Source organism: Cucurbita moschata, unplaced genomic scaffold (genome assembly GCF_002738365.1).
Source record: "Cucurbita moschata cultivar Rifu unplaced genomic scaffold, Cmos_1.0 Cmo_Scf00022, whole genome shotgun sequence".
Lineage (NCBI taxonomy): Eukaryota > Viridiplantae > Streptophyta > Magnoliopsida > Cucurbitales > Cucurbitaceae > Cucurbita > Cucurbita moschata.
In genome coordinates, this window is record NW_019268538.1 from 2,134,679 (window position 1) to 2,151,474 (window position 16,796).

A 16,796-nucleotide genomic window follows, 5' to 3' on the forward strand; every position below is an offset into this window, starting at 1 on the left:
TTTTTTTTTTTTTTTTTTTTTTTTTTTTTTTTTTTTTTTTTTTTTTTTTGCGTCCAGGCATGAAATACTTGAAAACTAACAATTACATGAAAATTTTTCAACGAACCTAGTTTTCTGATGTGTAGGTAAGAGAGCATTTATCGCTGGTGTAGCTGATGATAATGGATATGGGTGGGCGATTGCAAAAGCTCTTGCGGCAGCTGGTGCTGAAATTCTTGTTGGCACGTGGGTGCCTGTAAGTGAAATAGCTTGCTCAAATAGTTAATGTCTTTTTTGCACAAATCTTTTTGGTTATCTCTTGGGCCAATGTTTAGCATTAGAAACTTTTCTTCTTCAGGCCTTGAACATTTTTGAATCCAGCTTCAGACGTGGAAAGTTCGATGAATCGCGAGTGTAAGATATCATTCTTATTTTTATCCATATTTTTACCAAAGTAAAGTGTTATTTGCCTATAAACAGTTCAATATTTCAGACTGCCAGATGGTTCACTTATGGAGATCACAAAAGTATATCCTCTAGATGCAGTTTTTGACAGCCCGGAGGATGTTCCTGAAGATGTAATTTTTCAATCTCTATTGGTATGGTAAATCTTTAATTCTCTGTGTTGAGCACGCTTGTTTCTCCCATCCATGCAGATAAAAACAAACAAACGCTATGCAGGATCCTCAAATTGGACTGTGAAGGTACACACATAGCATTCCCTTTGAATACCTCTATATATGGAAAATATTTTCTTAGTGATATGGTGGATTTTCCACGTGAATGAATTTGAAGTCTTGCTACAAGATTATACAACTGATAAAGCCAAAAGCCAAGTAGCTAGTATCTCTTGTTGTTTTATATGCATGAGAGTGTTGCTTGAATGAATTGTGCTGGAGTTTGCTCACGTCTATGAGTCATTATCTCATTGGACTTTCCTAATGTATTTGCGTGCTTCTATTTTAATGCGCTGGAAAAATGTAAAACTTCTTGCAGGAAGTTGCTGAGTGCGTGAAGCAAGATTTTGGCAGCATTGACATTCTTGTGCACTCCCTTGCTAATGGACCGGAGGTATTTAGCTAGGGAGTTTCATTCAATAATAGCCTTTCGAACCTTGCTTGTTTTCCATAAAACAAAGATGCTCTTTGTAATAGGTAACGAAACCTCTGTTGGAAACATCTCGGAATGGTTATCTAGCAGCTTTATCTGCATCAAGCTACTCTTATATATCTCTACTGAAGCATTTCGTTCCAATCATGAATCCAGGCATGTTGAAATATTTCCATTATAAAGACTTTTCGTTTTTGCCTTTTACACAGTAGCTTTTTTTCCAGTTATTTGTTAGGCGAGACAAGGAAAGCATATATAAGGAGAACTTTGGTTTTTGTTATAGGTGGTGCTTCATTATCCCTCACGTACATAGCTTCTGAAAGAATCATTCCAGGGTATGCATGTAACATGTTTGCTTGGCAACCTTATATTCAAGGAAAATATGCTTGGCCTGCCCCCTTTGCTTTCTCTTACAACTCTTCTCAAACTACATTTTTCTCTTATAAGGGTGGTCTGTATCACCAAAATTTCACTTGGATATCATTGTAATCGTATTCTTAATTCAGGTATGGAGGTGGCATGAGTTCTGCCAAGGCTGCTTTGGAGAGTGATACACGAGTAAAAAATTTTCCCTCTATTTCTCTCTTTCTGTGGGGCTGGAACTGTTCTTTCTTACCATAATGAGAGTGTTGTATTTTGGAATTTGGTTATTATTCTTCTAGGTACTTGCTTTTGAAGCTGGAAGAAAGCACAAAATCAGAGTCAACACAATATCTGCGGGTAAACCTTGCCCTTCTGTTTTTTTTTTTTTTTTTCACTATTTTATTTTTCTGAAAACACAACACAGTATCTGCTGCTGAAAAGGCATTTTATCTAGATTTACATTGAATTATGTGTTTCTTGTTCCTTTTGGGAATCACAATATTACTAATGTTTCTATATGTGAATTTCCACATGGAAACTCTTGAATTCTCTACTCTAATATCCATTTCGTGCTTGTTTCGTCTCCTGATTTGTAATATCTGTTTCCTGCTCGTGTTCAGGTCCACTAAGAAGTCGAGCTGCAAAAGCAATCGGGTTTATTGACATGATGATTGACTATTCATCGGTCAATGCACCTCTGCAGAAAGAACTATCTGCTGGTAAAATTTCCATCAATTCTTGTGAGCATGCTCCTTTTCTCACTTTACCATTACTGACTCATACTGAAATGCTCCTTTTAATATGATGAAACAGAGGAGGTGGGGAATACAGCTGCCTTCTTGGCATCACCTCTGGCTTCTGCTATTACTGGAGCTGTTATTTATGTAGATAATGGTTTGAATGCAATGGGCGTGGGAGTTGATAGCCCGATGTTCAAGGATCTAGATATTCCAACAGACAAGCACTAAATTTGCTTGCAGATTGGTTGATTGATGATGGCCTTGCCAAGCTTAGGAAGTTTAGCCTAGAGTGTTGTTGCCTCAGCTAGTTCATGACTCTTCTTTCCTATTGTTGGAATTGGTTCTAGGAGAATGGCTTGGCTAAGCTGCCTCGATTTTGGATTTTGTTTCTGATTATGCTCACTGTAACCGCCACAAGAGGATAGTTCCTAAACGTCCAAATCTGGATGCAGGCACTGTGATAGTACGTTATGTTTGAGAATATTTCTTCTTATTCTGAGGAATAATTTGAACACTTATACTTTTCCACTGATTCGGCTACAAATCAAAATGGATATCTTAAGAATTTATCCAAATATCATGAAAAAATCTGAAATTATGGCAAGCCATGTGCCTCTTATTCATTACGAGACGTCACTAAGCTTGGCACCTTTGTAGGAAAAGTTTCAAACGTCTTAGCTTCAAGTCTACTACTAGTAGATATTGTCACTTTCCCTTTCAAGCTTCCATTCAAGGTTCTTAAAATATGTCGGCTAAGGAGGTTTCTATTCTTGTTCTATCGATGTGGGATCTCACAATCCATTCACAATCCATTCCTCGCAAATACTACTATTTTTTGTTTTGGATCTTCCAAATCATTTCTATCTCACCGTTCACTCCTAGGTTTGGACTTTTTTTTTCTTAATCCTTCCTAAAAAGATTCATTCTCATAAAAATAGGAGGGAGAACCAATAAATATTTCTTTTTCGATTCATGGAGTTGAATACCATTAAACATAGACTTCGAAGTGAACAAACCGAAGGAGATGGAGTTTCAAGAGACTTTGAATCATTTTCCAAGGGTAACAAGTACATAGTATCTAACTAGTTAATGTCATGGAATACATATAACAGGCAATGAACACTAATTCAAATAAACTTCTGCTCACAACATGCTGTCTGATCTTGCAGGCAATCTTCTAAAGAAGGTTGAAGGAACAGAAGGAAGTTTGTGGCGAAATCTTGGATGCCTCAGCACATAAATGCCTGCAACAAGGCAAATAACTTGAAATGGTGTAACATACAAAATTATAGCGGCAATCAAGCAGAATGTTACAAAGAGAGCACTTGCTCTTGGATCTCTCCAACTCAGTAGCGATTGAAACCTTTCTCCTTGAGTTGCAAGATCCCCGACCACAGTTTGCACCCTCCCGGCTATGCTCCGAAGGCGGTCGTATCTCATCCGAATGATATCGGTAGATCGGGATGTAGGAAAGGAGTCAAATTCTTCATCTAGTTCATCAGGATGAGTTGCATCAGCATGAGACAACCTGGTGTCCATGTGTTGGGGGTGTCTAGGCCTACGCCTGAAGTTCCATATACCGATAACGAAAAGGTAGAGAAAGATGGTTGGAAGAATGAGCTCGGGATAAAGAACTAAAATGATGAAAAGGATGTGGATTAATACTGTTGTAATGGGGTTCTTCCAGTTGCAAATATGATCAAACCATTTACCAAAGGCCATCAAGCCGCCAAAAACTCCCATTATTCTGAAGAAATTGGCTTTGCTTCTCCTCATGCTCCACATATGTGAATCCACATCCAACATATACTCGACGACCTCTTTCCTCAACGCAGGCTCGGCACGGCCTAGTCTCATCGACACAATTTGCATAGCCTGGCGCCTTAAGGTATCAAGCTGAATTACTGATAATGGGTGAATGTAATGCATTTTTGGCAACAATGGGCTGGAGTACATATGCAACATGTTAATCAAAGATGAACAACTAAACCTTACAGCCAACTGCACTTCACCCATTTTCTTCACTCCTGAAGAATGAAGGACCAGAAGTGGATATGAATGAGTGTAGACCCTCTCAGTTTCAAGGGTCGATAGCCGAATCCGAACTTTTCCAATCCTTGAATCTTTTACGCTGCTTCCCCCACCTATATAACCATTATCAAACACCCCAACAGTAATAACAGTGCAGGGATCAAAAACCTCCCAAGTGTACTGTTCGTTCCACTTCGGAGTGAAACTGTCTACAATAGTCCTCGTTCGAACCCACTTCTGTCCGTATTTTGCCACGCAATAGGAATCAGTCGTCCCTCTGCTATCTTTCATCTTCATTGGTATGAGCCCTTGAGCACTAAGAATCCCCAACTCAAGAACCCCAATACTAGATTTCCACAACTGTTTTGCAGTAGGCCTAAGATCACTACTGTAGTGGGTTGACTCATCCAACACATGATACCCACCATCCAAACAAATCCTAAGATGAATCCTACTGGCAAACTTAACTTCTTTTTTCTGTTCACCATCTGCAATAATATGTTTCTCAAGATTATACCATCTAGTGCTAACAGGTTTATGATCTAATCGCCTCTGCACATTTTGCAGGGGAATCAAACACCTCCCTAGAATTTCGTCTTTGTTTGATGCCACCTTGTCTTCTACTGTCAGAAGCAATGGCTCCTCAAATGGCTCAGCAGCCACAAACAGTAAGTCCTCATTCCACATTGGATTTATAGTCTTGCTTTGAGATATCCTGGTTCTTATAGCTTGAGCCCCAATAATAACCTTCGCAAAAACTTCTGGATGCCTACTTTTATCACTCAGTACTAGATCCTGAGCTTCAATGATATTTACTCTTACATACCAAAGTTTGGGAGAAAGATAAACCTTTGATCTGATGCTAGCAATGGCTTCAGATCCCACAGTTGCAGCATCTGAATGCCAGGCATCAGGAAATGCTTCATCTGCTTGAGTTCCCATCCACACAGCCAACATAAGCTCTCCTTTGACTTTATCCCCCTTTCGATCCTCCAGCCTATACCATTGCGGTGCCAGCGGACTGTCAGGAGGGACACGTTTTGGAGCATCGTTGAGATCGAAAATAGCCCGCCCCATGAAATCATCTATTACGTAAGCCTTGTCTTTCACCACCACTTCCAAAAGAGACGCTTGGATTCGTTCTCTTGAGAAAGCAAAAACTTGTTTCCACTCAGGATTGGACTTCTTCTCAAAGTGTTTTGTTGTTCCCTTATAATTTCCAAGTTTCACTTCCACATAAGGATCACAGCTACCAGTGACTTCTTTTCCATGTAAATCTTTAGCTTTCACCACATAAACATAAAGGTATTGCATTTGCTCCACAAGGTCATACGTACTAGACAGCTTGTCTCCCATTATTGACACCGCCCCTATTTTAGGATAGGTCTCCTTAAGAGCAAAATCATGAGATTGAAGAGGCTTCTGCATATTTCTACTTCGCCTGATCCTCAAAAAGCAATAAACTTTTATACACTCAGAATAAGTCTAGCCTTCAACTTCCTCAACTCAAGAATTATTAGGCGAGATTTGTAATGGAGCAACTAGAAGCAAAGAAAACATAGAAAGGGATGAAATTCTGGAACACTCAGATAGCTTCTGTGAGTCCTTCCAACTCTGTTGCAAAATCACCTGCAGATGAAACAAGAGATCACCATACTTTCACTCTTTTGATGAACTCACTTGTTCAGTTAATAAAAGATGGAAAACCCACATGAAACTCGATTCTCATGGAATTTGTTCAATTCCCAGTGTAACGCACACTTGCATATTTGTTTACTTCACATTTACCCTTCTTCTTGCAAGCACTTTCTCGGCAAACAAGAACAGAAAACAGAGCCATTTCTCATGCTAAACGAGAATCATAATGCGCTGCAATCTACTCCTAGACAAATAAACAGGTTCCCTTTTACAAGTAATGGATTTAAGACAAGAAGTAACCTCCAAGTTCAAGGAAAGACAGCTCGTTTGTTTAAATGCCTGATAATAGCCAGAACTAGAAGAAAACAAGACCTCATAAAATAACATTAGCTATAACCACTCCAACCAACATGATAAAATAATATGTAGATAAAACTAAGCAACTTCAAGGAGAAAAGATGGGTTTGTTAAAGGACAAAGAACAAAAAAGAATTGACCTTTCTCAAAGCACTGTTGAACAGAGAGCTTAGTACATGAAATGGAGCTGAAGGGTTGAAATGAAAGGTATCTAAAAGAGTGAACTGAATTAGAAAGTGGGTTTTGGGAGAATGTGGGGTCCGAAATCTGAACATGAAGACTGAATCTCTGAAAAGAGCACAGATAAAAACCAACAAGATAACAACTTTTTTTCTATGTCCATAGCAGGTGCAGACAAATAGCATAGCGCACGTGTGGAAAGCTGTGGTTGGTTTTTGGACGTGTGTAAGAGGGTTGTCTGATGTTGTCCGTTCAAGCACCCTCTCCAAATGGGAAGAAGTTGAATTATATCTCGCTAAGCTTCGAAGGGGACAATGATATCCGAAATAAAGGAGTCTTGATAAGGCTAAGGCCAACTGGGAAAACAACGGACAACCTCTTGCATTGAAAGACCAGTCAATTGTGAGTTTAAGTGTTTGATAGGGAAACCAAGAAGGCAAGGATAGTGCTAGCTCTTTCAGATTGTTGGGTGGTTGAGCAAATAATTAGACACAATGTGTGTTAGGTGTGGTTGGTTGGATTGGTTTTGAGTACAAGTTTAGTCCCAGAATTACTTGACCCAACCCTCTTATTCCCATGAGAATCAACACTAGAATATGATAATACGTTTCATTATTTAGTTGAGATTGGGATGTTGTTTGTAGTGAACATGATTTTGAAATGGTTAAAATCAAATTTAATAGCATGAAGATTGTGTTTGATTTAAAATTCTTAAAGGCATGTTTCGGTGTAATTTCAAAAGTAACAAAATTGAAATCTAATTTCAATTTAACTATGTTTGGTTTTGATGGGTTTGTGTGGAATCACTGGCTTTCAATGGCGGTTTCTGAAGTAATCGAATGTGCTTGTTAAGAAGCTAGTGTCCTGTAAATGCCGAGGGATAATGGCACAAACAATAAATTCAGTCAAAGTTGAAGGAATTGTAGATCAAATATCATCTTTATTACAATCAAAATGTCAGAAGAATGGAGGCAAGTAAATATGAAAAGTGTAGTTCAAGTATTTCCTGAATGCATATCACTCAAACACATGCTATTTTTTATTTGAACTGCATTAATGGTACCTAATTCTGTTGAAAAACACCATGTTTATTAGGTGTGCTCAAGTTAAAATCTTTTCACTTGAACAGGAGCCCCATGCTTTGCTCCGGATTCAAGCATTGCGTCTAGGACTGCAACATCCCTAGCACCCTCCACAAAAGATATACGAGCATCAGCTTTATAGTCACTTCCCTGCAATAATACCAGAAATAGAATCACTGCATTTTATATTTTACTATCACAAAATAAACTTACTAAGTGTATGTTCGACGTATCTTTTATAAGTAATTTTTGAAGAAAAATAGAAATTTTCAGACTATTTTTAATTATAAAAAAATTAATTAGTTAAAAGGTATAAGATAACAGATCAAAGTAAAACTTCTAATCATCTTTAAGCACTTAAAAAGGCCTGCTAAACAGTAAACACCACTCAGTGTAGTGATTATCTATGATGCTACCTTAGCAGATATAGCATCAATAAAAGTTTTTAGCTCTTCGGTGACTCCACTGAATGGATAGAAGGAGCATTTATTCTGTCCATTAGCATCAGAGAGGGAAACCTGAACATGAACTCAAAGATATCAAAAAAAGAAATGGGTCATAGGTGAAAAAGACCATGGAAGTTAGTGAATCGCTAGGACAAATGAGGGTTTGAAGCTTTGATATTCAGAACCAGTGCCCAAAACTAAGCTGAAGATTTTTGGAAAAAGTAAACTAGGTTGACGTTTGATTAAACGATGTACCAGATAGCCATGTTTTCCGTCCTGGTTACCACGCTCGATCTGCAGCGTTCCCTTTAAGCCCACAACTCGCCAGAATATCTGAAGAAATTAAAAATCATTCGGTAAATCGATGAATGTTTTGAGTGATTAAGAAAGAATTTCCACTTCTTGCATAGCAGCATACCCTGGGTGATCTTGAGGAGACTACCATTACAAAAACACCTGAACATCCATTCTCCAGTTGGCTGGAGGAGGGAAAATGTCATCATTCTTCATTTTTAGGATTTCAAATTTGTTGGGGACTCATTTATTAGCACTAGGCGAACAAAACTTACAAGAGCGAGGATATGTTATCAGGCGGAGGTAAGGACTTGTCCACGTAGGAGGTTGTTGCTGACACCGAGACCACCTCACATCCAACAAGCTGTTCACAAATGTAAGAAACTAAAATTTCCGAACTAAGAATCTGTTCACCATTATTTCCTAAGAAAATGGTATTATATATTAAGGGTGATGCCGCCGGGAATGAAGTAAAAGTGTCGTGCATGACTAGGCGATTATTTTACCACAGATCAGAGCCTTTCTCATAGTTAGGCTATACAATGTTCATCACCACGTCATCTTATTGACAGACGTGTACTGATTTATAGGCTTTGTCAATTTTGAGTATGCAGCGGAACAGTAAGAGTAACGTTTGATTTCCTTGAAAACGAAGAGTAATGTTTGTTCAATGACCTTTAAGAATTCGTAAAAGAAAACAAGCGATAGTCATTAGGATGGAGCTCACAAATGTTTTTTCGAAGTGAAAGAAGGTTTCAAAAGCGTTACCATCCTTAATCCAGCAATGAAGTGGACACCCATATCCAGAATGAAACCTCCCTAACACAAGTAAAGACATATGTTGTCAATGGAAGATAAGAATATGCTAGTGTGATAAAAAAGGAATAAAATAGATAAACACATCAAGGAAATACATGATGTAGACCAGAACAATATTTATCCCAGCTTCCATACAATAAAAGTAGAGGAGTTGTTATTTGGCACTCCAATGCGTATCATACGGGGTACCATATTCTCCCATGGAAGAATGTTAGACATGACAATCATGATTGGATGGGGAAAAGGGAAACGACATGTAGAATAACTAAGAATTGTGTTGAGATGGTTTATGAGAAAAACACTTACAGTGAAGTCACGCCGCCAAGAGCTTGAGAAATAGGGGTTTGAACTGTTCATTGATCCTTCAACAATCACTTGGACGCTCATCATATCCCCAATGTCAGCAATTAAGTTTTTGCTCTGCAAAGCAATAAACGAGCATATTGCCAAAGTACGGGAAATACGTAAATGAAAAGAAAAAAAAAGAAAAAAGAAAGAAAGAACCCTACAAACAAATACCTCAACAAAGGCTGGTTCAAATCGATAATTTTCTGCCACAGCCCATAATGGTTTACTAAGAAAATTAGCACTTATAGAGTTGTAGTTTGAAAGTGCATATTCCAACTCGCTTCTTGCTGCATTAACAACATATTGCCAATTAGGAAAATTAACTTTTTGACATTTTCAACTTTGAGAATTGATAAAAGCCCCAAGCCATTTTAGCTGATTTTTAACTGGAGATTCAGAAACAAATGCACTGTATATATATAGAATAAAATGACACTAATTGCCGTAAGATCAAGGAAACAAGTGGCACTCATGGGAAGTCACTTCCTTTCCAAGTGTTATGGGGTTCATGGTTTTGATGATACTCATTTGATTTTCTTTTTTCCACTTTGCTAGAAAAGGTTAAGATGAGAGCTCCTACCTTCATTCAACTCAATATAACTCAGAAGATTAAGATATATTTTCTTTATGATCAATAAAGTTGCATGATCTATTGACCTATGGCTCAACTTTGGCCCATCAGAATTTTCATTTTTCTTTCAGTTTCATAATTAGTGCCAAATCTGATTGTGAAATGCATTGAGATCTATGTGATAGGCAATTAAAGATTTACATTTCCAGATCAACATTCACATTTCTCAAGAGACTGGGCTTCTCAACAGATTGAGATGCAACAAGGAAAAAGCAATTCTTACAGCAAGATATCATGATTGGGATGTGACCAAAAAGCTAATGTGCAAATAACAAAGGCCCATTTAGGAAGGAATACAGATGTCAGGAGTAAGTAGGAAGAATTTCAAGAACAATTAATTTGATGATAGTTAAAAATAGTCAAGAAACTAATTGAATAAATAGGATACTTACAGGCTGCTGCTGGTTTCTCTTCAGATTCATGAAATTGGGAGTTAATACATAAAAAGAAATCCAAACAAGGGGAATATTAGTCGGCTGAATACTCACAGATATTTAAATTAAAAACAATAATAATAATAATCATAAGGAAAAAAGGGGGAACATTATTAGTCTATCATACAGAACCATACATCAATAGAAAGTATCTTAACGTAAGAGCTAAAATTCTTTCTTCATTTGGTCTGGATTATTTCATGTTACTACCTTACTTGAGGTAATTTTCACTGGTAGTTTTGAAGAAACATAGAAACCAAAAGAGGATCTCAATCGTAGAGAGTTCTATTAAATCTGTGAATCTAACCTTTTACTAATGAATCTTTTCCTTTCTAATAGTACGAGACAAATCAAAAACTAGATAACTCAAAATGTGGCCAAACTAATAAATCAACAGCCCATGTAAAACATGCTACACAAACGTTAGTACATAAATCTTCTAAATCTCATGCCGTCTGCAGAATGAGTTGCATTTCTTTACTATTATTTTATTCTTTTCATCAAAATTAACAGGACAAAATAAGCATAACTGGTCGCTCGAAATGGAGGACCTTAGCTGTCTAGCAATATAAGATTCATCTCTAGGACATCAGCATCCGTCATTGAGATTCTTGTGCTATATTTACTGATAAACCACAAGGTGACATAATATACAACAAACAATTAACATAGAACCTGAAAGCCAAACTGCCCATAAGAATGGACTGCACAGTATCCCCTCAACACTGCTTATGCTACTATTTGGCATGGAATTGGTCAAACACATGAGTTTTGAGTGAATCCATCAATATGGAAATAATCAGAGAAGCAAGAAAAACTAGAGTCTGTTTTTAGTTGAGGCATGAATTACCTTGGAGGACATGTTTCCCAGCTTTTAGCAATTTCAATGACATATCAACCTACAAGGCATGATTCAAATGAAAAGAACGGCACATAAAGTGTCAATGCCACGACATAAAAATTAATATAACTTGTAATGTATGTGCATTCCTCCCTTTACTTTACCACCAAAATAAAATTTACAATATTGTCCAGTCTGGTCTAAGTATAATGGATCTTAGATGAGACGGCAATAGTAATAAATTTCCTTCTCTTAATTCATGAGTGGGAGCTGAATAAAGTGCTATGGATTAAAGATTAGGAATGGAATACGGTCGAATCCAAAAGAAATATTGGGCAAAAGATTTCAGGTAAATAGCTAATTTCATAACATTTACAGAAGAAATATAGTGAAATCGTAAGTGGATATCACATTTATGAATTACGTTTACAAAAACTATGAAATACATAATATTTGATTAAAACTACATGAGCAATAACGTCAGGGAGTCTGCAATTCATAACCAAATCGAGAATAAGATACCTGAGCTTGCCCAGCTAATACAACAGCAACTCCAGGAATTGAATTGTCTTGAATTATATCATCAAGACCCGCATCACCCCACTTACACTCCACCGTCGGAAAATATTTTCTAGCAAGTTCGACAGCACCTTTGGCCGATGCCTGCAAGCCAGCATTACTAGCCATTAGTTCAAATCAACAAATTACTTCGCATTTCTTCATCCATCTCTTCCAGTTTCTATACGCATCGAATGTGAGGAAAAGAATATTTTACCGAAACAAAAGAAGTTTTACAAACTGAAAATAAAGTGGTTGTTCGGGAAAATCACTTCAAGTTGATTTCATTGCTTTGAGATTTTTCACCGAACAAATATAAGGACGAGGAGGGAAAGAAAATAAAAGGACCTCGGTGCGGCTCCATATAGCCTTAAGAACAAGAAGATCGGAGATCTCAGCGAGTCTGGGAATGTACTGCGTCTTGACGAAAGTTCCAGCTCCTAGAATGGCGATCTGGGGAGGGTTCGCCATCTTCAAATTCAATGATTCAATTCCCCACCAGAAAACTCGAAATTGTTTAGCTCAAATTCTCAGTATCACAGGCTATTGGCTTCGCTGATATCCGACACCACAGTCGAGGGAGAAGAGAGAAAAAGGCAATTAATTTTAAATTTTCATAAATTTTTAATATTTACTTGCCGAGTCAATCAACTTAATTCTAATTTACGTTCCAAGTATGAGATTAAGACGTGTGTATCTTCTTTTATGGAACGCAAGCTCCATGGTTGACCCCTCCTTTTCGATGCATTCTTGTTGGATTGGAGGAGCTTTAAACTAGTTTTTGATTTTGGGACTGTTGAAAGGAAATCATATCCCTTGGGCTTGGTCTGTCTAACTGTACTGCCTGTGTTTCAGAACTTGCTGATTCTGAGACCAAAAAGATGGGCAATTCAATTTAGTTTAGTTTGGTACAACAAATGCTAAATGATAATGTGTGTTTTGTATCTATTTTATTATCAAATGAGTTGTTAAAATAAATCATATCAATGAATGTTAATGAACAAGTCTGAAAACAAACAAAGGGCTTTTAAAGTCTGTGAAGTTATCCGTAGCATCCAATGACTGAATATATATTTCTTCTTTGGACTCCGCACTTGCTCCACTTTGTGTGGCATATTCCATCGCCATTTCGTGGTCCACCTGGAAAAAGAAACGCTATCGAATGTGATTTCCAGTACACCAAATTAATATTGCACTGACTAGTTCATAACTCAAAATTAGGCACGAGCAGGACACGACTTGTCATCACCTGTTCAACATGTTGTGCAAGTTTATCCCTCAAAGTCTCATTTGTAATCACGCGAGCAGATACTTTACTGAGTATTTCGGCATTCTCACCGTCATGGCGTTTCTTCTTCGATGCATGCACGTGAGCCATTTCTTTCAAAACATTATACACGGCATTTGTTGCATCCGGGATGTATCTATAAACCAAGTCAACGCGATGTGATCATATCAACTTGTGCATAGGGTGGTAAATCTCCAAAATGGTAGAACATTTTGAAAAATGAAATCTAAGATGCATAAATTGAGATGAATGCTTAAATTACCTGCTCAAATTTCGTTTCCTTTCCTGCTGCTCACGTGCTTGTATTTTCTTCACTATTTTGCTTTTCAACTGAATGCAGCACTGCTGAATGGCAGACTGGAAACAAACAACGTCAGCATAAAGTTATCGAAAACGTTCTGTCACAAATGCAGATTGTAGTTCAAATGAAAATATCTACCTTGACAGCAGATGCTATTTCAGATATGTCATCTCCAATGTACTCCTTTCCAGTTCCCTTGAAAGGGATCTTAGTACTAACAATACTCACGAACACACCAATCTTATCTTGAGTTTGGTTGATCTTATAACTACTCCAACTAAAGAGAGGGAGAGGGAGAAAAAGGGGAAATGACCAAGATGAAAGTCAGCCTAATTTTAAAAACTCGAGCTTCCATGGCTAGAATTGGCATAACAATATTACATCTATGCATTTCATTCCACCATCGAAGGAAGATAAAATTTAAAGTGAGAGAATTAAGTGCTTCCAATCTTACTTGATCCTCTTAAGGGCAGTCCTAGTCACAACATCTGCACCTTGCTCAAAAAGAAGGGGTATACGATTTGCAAATCGGAAAATGTTCAGACCCTGTAATCAAAAAACGTTTCATTATTTACTTCCAGCTCTTAAATGTTTAGTCAAATACCTTTCAGTATCAAATATTTTATTGAAGAATTTTACTCGTATGTACATAAAATACGACCATCCCTTCATTCCATCTTAATGAAACAATCAGTTTGTAAAGCTAACGAATGAAAACAATGTGATATAACGCCAGTTGTGACCATTGAAGCATAAGTTCCACGCTTGTGGTGGAAATCAACGTCCTTACACAAACTAGATACATCATGTAAAAATTCAGAATAGTCGGGATTGTATTTCACAAATGTGAGCCGGATATGTTAAACCAGTACTGGAGCCTTGCATTCTCCGTTGACATTAATTACTTTATATAGCAAATTACAAATAATACAAATAGATGTTGAGCTCTTGAAAACACTGCAAGTAATTCCTTCATTATATAAGTAATTGGAATTCAAATAAGACGTTAAAATGTCATTAAATGTGCATGCACAGGACCAATGTCAAAGGAGGAGATTATTTTTGTCGGACTACTTCCTCTAGCAGGCTAGGACGGGATGGAATGATGTAAATAACGCAAGCTAGTATAGTATTTAAATGGTCAATCAATACAAATTAGACAAATGAGGAAAAAACCTGTTTCACATCTTTGCCTCCAATGCTAACACCAGCTTCAACAATGAATGGATGTCCTTCAAAAACTTGAGCACTGCAAACATTAAACATTAAATTGACATGTAGGATGATACAAATCACCAATGCAGAAAATCAAGCATATAAAAGAATATATACGCACGTCATATCAATATCAGCTTCAAGTAAGAATAAGAAGCATACAGATCTAGCCCAAATAGCAGAATTCCTAATTCAAGTACAACCTGCCTGAATAAGTAGCAACCATGTCAGGATGCAGTTCCTTTATAATTCCAAGACGAAGATTATACTCCCCAGCAGGACTAAGACACTGCAAAAATGTGTAGAAAAATAATTTGTACAAACTTATATACAGAAACCAAGAACAGATTTAAAGACCATGCTCACAGTTCTGATTTAAATATATCAAACAAGAGGCAACTCACATCACCACTAGGATCGTCAAATTTGGCTTGACGAAACAACTGATGAATACGAACTATTTGCTGAGATGTCAGAGACTTAACAGACATTTTGGGGCAAAATTCTGGGCCCATTTCTCCTGTGAAAGATAATCGATCCCAAAATAAGCAGTCAACTTCTAATTTTATTTTTAAAGAATGTAATCAACTTAAACTCAAAAAAACTAAAAATAAATCAATGTAAGTAAATACGTTAAGCTAAATAGACTATGAACAATATCTAGTAATACTGATCAAAGGGGTTCCTTAAAAGCTTAACAGTTCTTCAGCCGCATGAAAATAAACACCTTCCAGGACCCTAAGTCACGTAACCATATAATTACGCCATCCTTGACATCATGGAGTAATATTGGAAAACTTTTTTACTACATTATTTAATTTCCCCCATCAGTGTTTTCGTTCTTCTTTTCTTTTCCTTCCCGGTGTTTTCTTTTTGTTGTGTGTAACTGTTTCTATTTCCATGGAAAAGAGGGTGCTTGGAGCAGAAAGTAGAAAACCTCATGCAAAATAAAAGTTTCTGCAACTAATTGATATGGACAATATTTAAGATGAGAATGGCATCCTAACCAATTAATCGCTCAGCATATGATTTCCCTAAGTTTACAAATTCATGCTGGAGAAACTGTAAAAGGCTCTGTTTGGCTGTTTCTGCAATAAGGCGCTTTATCAATAGTAAATCAACAGCAGATGGATGATGTTTCGTCTCTTGAGGAACTGGAGGCATAACATCTGTTCTTCGAGAAAATCTAATTGTGATATTTTTACTGCATGACAATAAAAAAGCATGTCATATAAAATGCATAATAATTGTTTTGGATGTGCATGGGAGAGCGAGAGGAGAGCATACTCGGGTGTATCGGAAACAAATTTGAAAAGAAATTGAGCGTAAGGTGTGATAACTGCCATCTGCCGCATGTAATACAAAATTTTCGACTGCACTAGAAAGGATGGAATATATAAAAGAAGTGAAATCTTTACCCAGAAACTCTAGAGACGGGAAGTTCCTCAAAGTGGGGAATAATCAGATTTAGTGAAGTAGAGCATACCCGGTAAGTTGTCCAATTTCCTTCAATTACAACTTGAATTTCAGCTCCATGCCATAGATCCTTGTTATCACGTTTTTCTTGGACATGAACGTGAGGAATGTTCCTGTAGGGTGACACAGATAAAATGAGGCCACAAGAACCAAAGACCAAAACGGGAATTACATTTAAGTTAACTCAAATTGTTAAAATGGACAGTACAGAACAGCATAAGAGAAGGGAACTATACTGGTTCCAATTTGCAAGCGAGAAGAAGAAAATCGAGTCAGTAATCAAAATACATCATAAAATTCATCGAAGCATCACAAAGCTCATACCGATGGATATCAATATCTAAGCGGCAGAATGAAGTGTAATTTTGACCCTTCATTGATGATGAGATCTCAATAGGAAGACCGGTACTCATCTTAGACCAAATTAATGCCTGCAAAAGGACAGGGGTTTACAAATATGTGTCACATCTTAACGTCAAGTGGAAGAATACAAGAAAACAGCATGATTTCATTCTTATACATGATATAATACGTAGTCATTTTCGCAACACTAAAAATCAAAACTAGTCGCTATTACACATAACATTCTGGTTGAACCCAGACAGTATGTATGAAGATACTCTCTTTTTTTTTTCTTTTTTTTTTTTTTTTTTGTTCTTTTTTTG

At 37.1% G+C, this 16,796-nt stretch overlaps 4 protein-coding genes across 9 annotated transcripts in view; 1 reads left to right on the plus strand and 3 right to left on the minus strand.

Annotated features, from left to right (window-relative positions):
* The window catches only part of LOC111459757 (enoyl-[acyl-carrier-protein] reductase [NADH], chloroplastic-like), a 5,164-nt gene extending 2,403 nt beyond the window's left edge, over window positions 1–2,761 (plus strand). The window contains exons 3-13 of the mRNA XM_023102791.1: window positions 126–235; window positions 338–393; window positions 473–557; window positions 636–683; window positions 976–1,050; window positions 1,134–1,245; window positions 1,373–1,424; window positions 1,596–1,647; window positions 1,752–1,809; window positions 2,073–2,171; window positions 2,266–2,761. Of these exons, the coding sequence (XP_022958559.1) occupies window positions 126–235; window positions 338–393; window positions 473–557; window positions 636–683; window positions 976–1,050; window positions 1,134–1,245; window positions 1,373–1,424; window positions 1,596–1,647; window positions 1,752–1,809; window positions 2,073–2,171; window positions 2,266–2,420 (902 nt within the window). The 3' untranslated portion in view covers window positions 2,421–2,761. The remainder of the gene's footprint in view (window positions 1–125; window positions 236–337; window positions 394–472; window positions 558–635; window positions 684–975; window positions 1,051–1,133; window positions 1,246–1,372; window positions 1,425–1,595; window positions 1,648–1,751; window positions 1,810–2,072; window positions 2,172–2,265) is intronic.
* A 372-nt stretch (window positions 2,762–3,133) lies between these two features.
* On the minus strand, window positions 3,134–7,223 carry LOC111459465 (FT-interacting protein 1). 5 transcript variants are annotated; one of them, XM_023102385.1, is made up of 3 exons: window positions 6,359–7,223; window positions 5,935–6,099; window positions 3,134–5,852 (listed from the first exon to the last, which is right to left on the minus strand). In XM_023102385.1, exon 3 carries the CDS (start codon window positions 5,649–5,651, stop codon window positions 3,336–3,338), a length of 2,316 nt encoding a protein of 771 aa, XP_022958153.1. In that variant the 5' UTR covers window positions 5,652–5,852; window positions 5,935–6,099; window positions 6,359–7,223; the 3' UTR covers window positions 3,134–3,335. The 5 variants fall into 5 exon arrangements, with proteins under 5 accessions (XP_022958153.1, XP_022958151.1, XP_022958155.1 ...); XM_023102383.1 differs by having other exon boundaries at window positions 5,935–6,105; XM_023102387.1 differs by lacking the exon at window positions 5,935–6,099.
* Window positions 7,224–7,309: 86 nt separating this feature from the next.
* On the minus strand, window positions 7,310–12,513 carry LOC111459470. The gene is made up of 12 exons (XM_023102393.1): window positions 12,200–12,513; window positions 11,816–11,956; window positions 11,303–11,351; window positions 10,411–10,428; window positions 9,559–9,674; window positions 9,346–9,459; window positions 8,989–9,039; window positions 8,496–8,584; window positions 8,345–8,405; window positions 8,182–8,259; window positions 7,897–7,998; window positions 7,310–7,630 (listed from the first exon to the last, which is right to left on the minus strand). Exons 1-12 carry the CDS (start codon window positions 12,320–12,322, stop codon window positions 7,505–7,507), a joined length of 1,068 nt encoding a protein of 355 aa, XP_022958161.1. The 5' UTR covers window positions 12,323–12,513; the 3' UTR covers window positions 7,310–7,504.
* A 237-nt stretch (window positions 12,514–12,750) lies between these two features.
* The window catches only part of LOC111459466 (DNA topoisomerase 6 subunit B), a 6,735-nt gene continuing 2,689 nt past the window's right edge, over window positions 12,751–16,796 (minus strand). For both annotated transcript variants that reach the window (XM_023102388.1, XM_023102389.1), the window contains 12 exons: window positions 16,456–16,562; window positions 16,142–16,244; window positions 15,943–16,028; window positions 15,663–15,859; window positions 15,060–15,175; window positions 14,859–14,944; window positions 14,617–14,689; window positions 13,895–13,986; window positions 13,579–13,717; window positions 13,402–13,496; window positions 13,101–13,275; window positions 12,751–12,991 (listed from right to left, as the gene is read on the minus strand). In XM_023102388.1, the coding sequence (XP_022958156.1) occupies window positions 12,845–12,991; window positions 13,101–13,275; window positions 13,402–13,496; window positions 13,579–13,717; window positions 13,895–13,986; window positions 14,617–14,689; window positions 14,859–14,944; window positions 15,060–15,175; window positions 15,663–15,859; window positions 15,943–16,028; window positions 16,142–16,244; window positions 16,456–16,562 (1,416 nt within the window). In that variant the 3' untranslated portion in view covers window positions 12,751–12,844. The remainder of the gene's footprint in view (window positions 12,992–13,100; window positions 13,276–13,401; window positions 13,497–13,578; window positions 13,718–13,894; window positions 13,987–14,616; window positions 14,690–14,858; window positions 14,945–15,059; window positions 15,176–15,662; window positions 15,860–15,942; window positions 16,029–16,141; window positions 16,245–16,455; window positions 16,563–16,796) is intronic.

Excerpts from the sequence above, each read along its gene's own strand:
- LOC111459465 (XM_023102387.1), bottom strand. The coding sequence starts at position 5,651 with ATGCAGAAGCCTCTTCAATCTCATGATTTTGCTCTTAAGGAGACCTAT.
- LOC111459470 (XM_023102393.1), bottom strand. The coding sequence starts at position 12,322 with ATGGCGAACCCTCCCCAGATCGCCATTCTAGGAGCTGGAACTTTCGTC. Across the intron at positions 11,957-12,199 it reads CTATATGGAGCCGCACCGAG|GCATCGGCCAAAGGTGCTGT; the intron begins GTCCTTTTATTT and ends GCTGGCTTGCAG. Across the intron at positions 7,999-8,181 it reads ACGGAAAACATGGCTATCTG|GTTTCCCTCTCTGATGCTAA; the intron begins GTACATCGTTTA and ends GTTCATGTTCAG.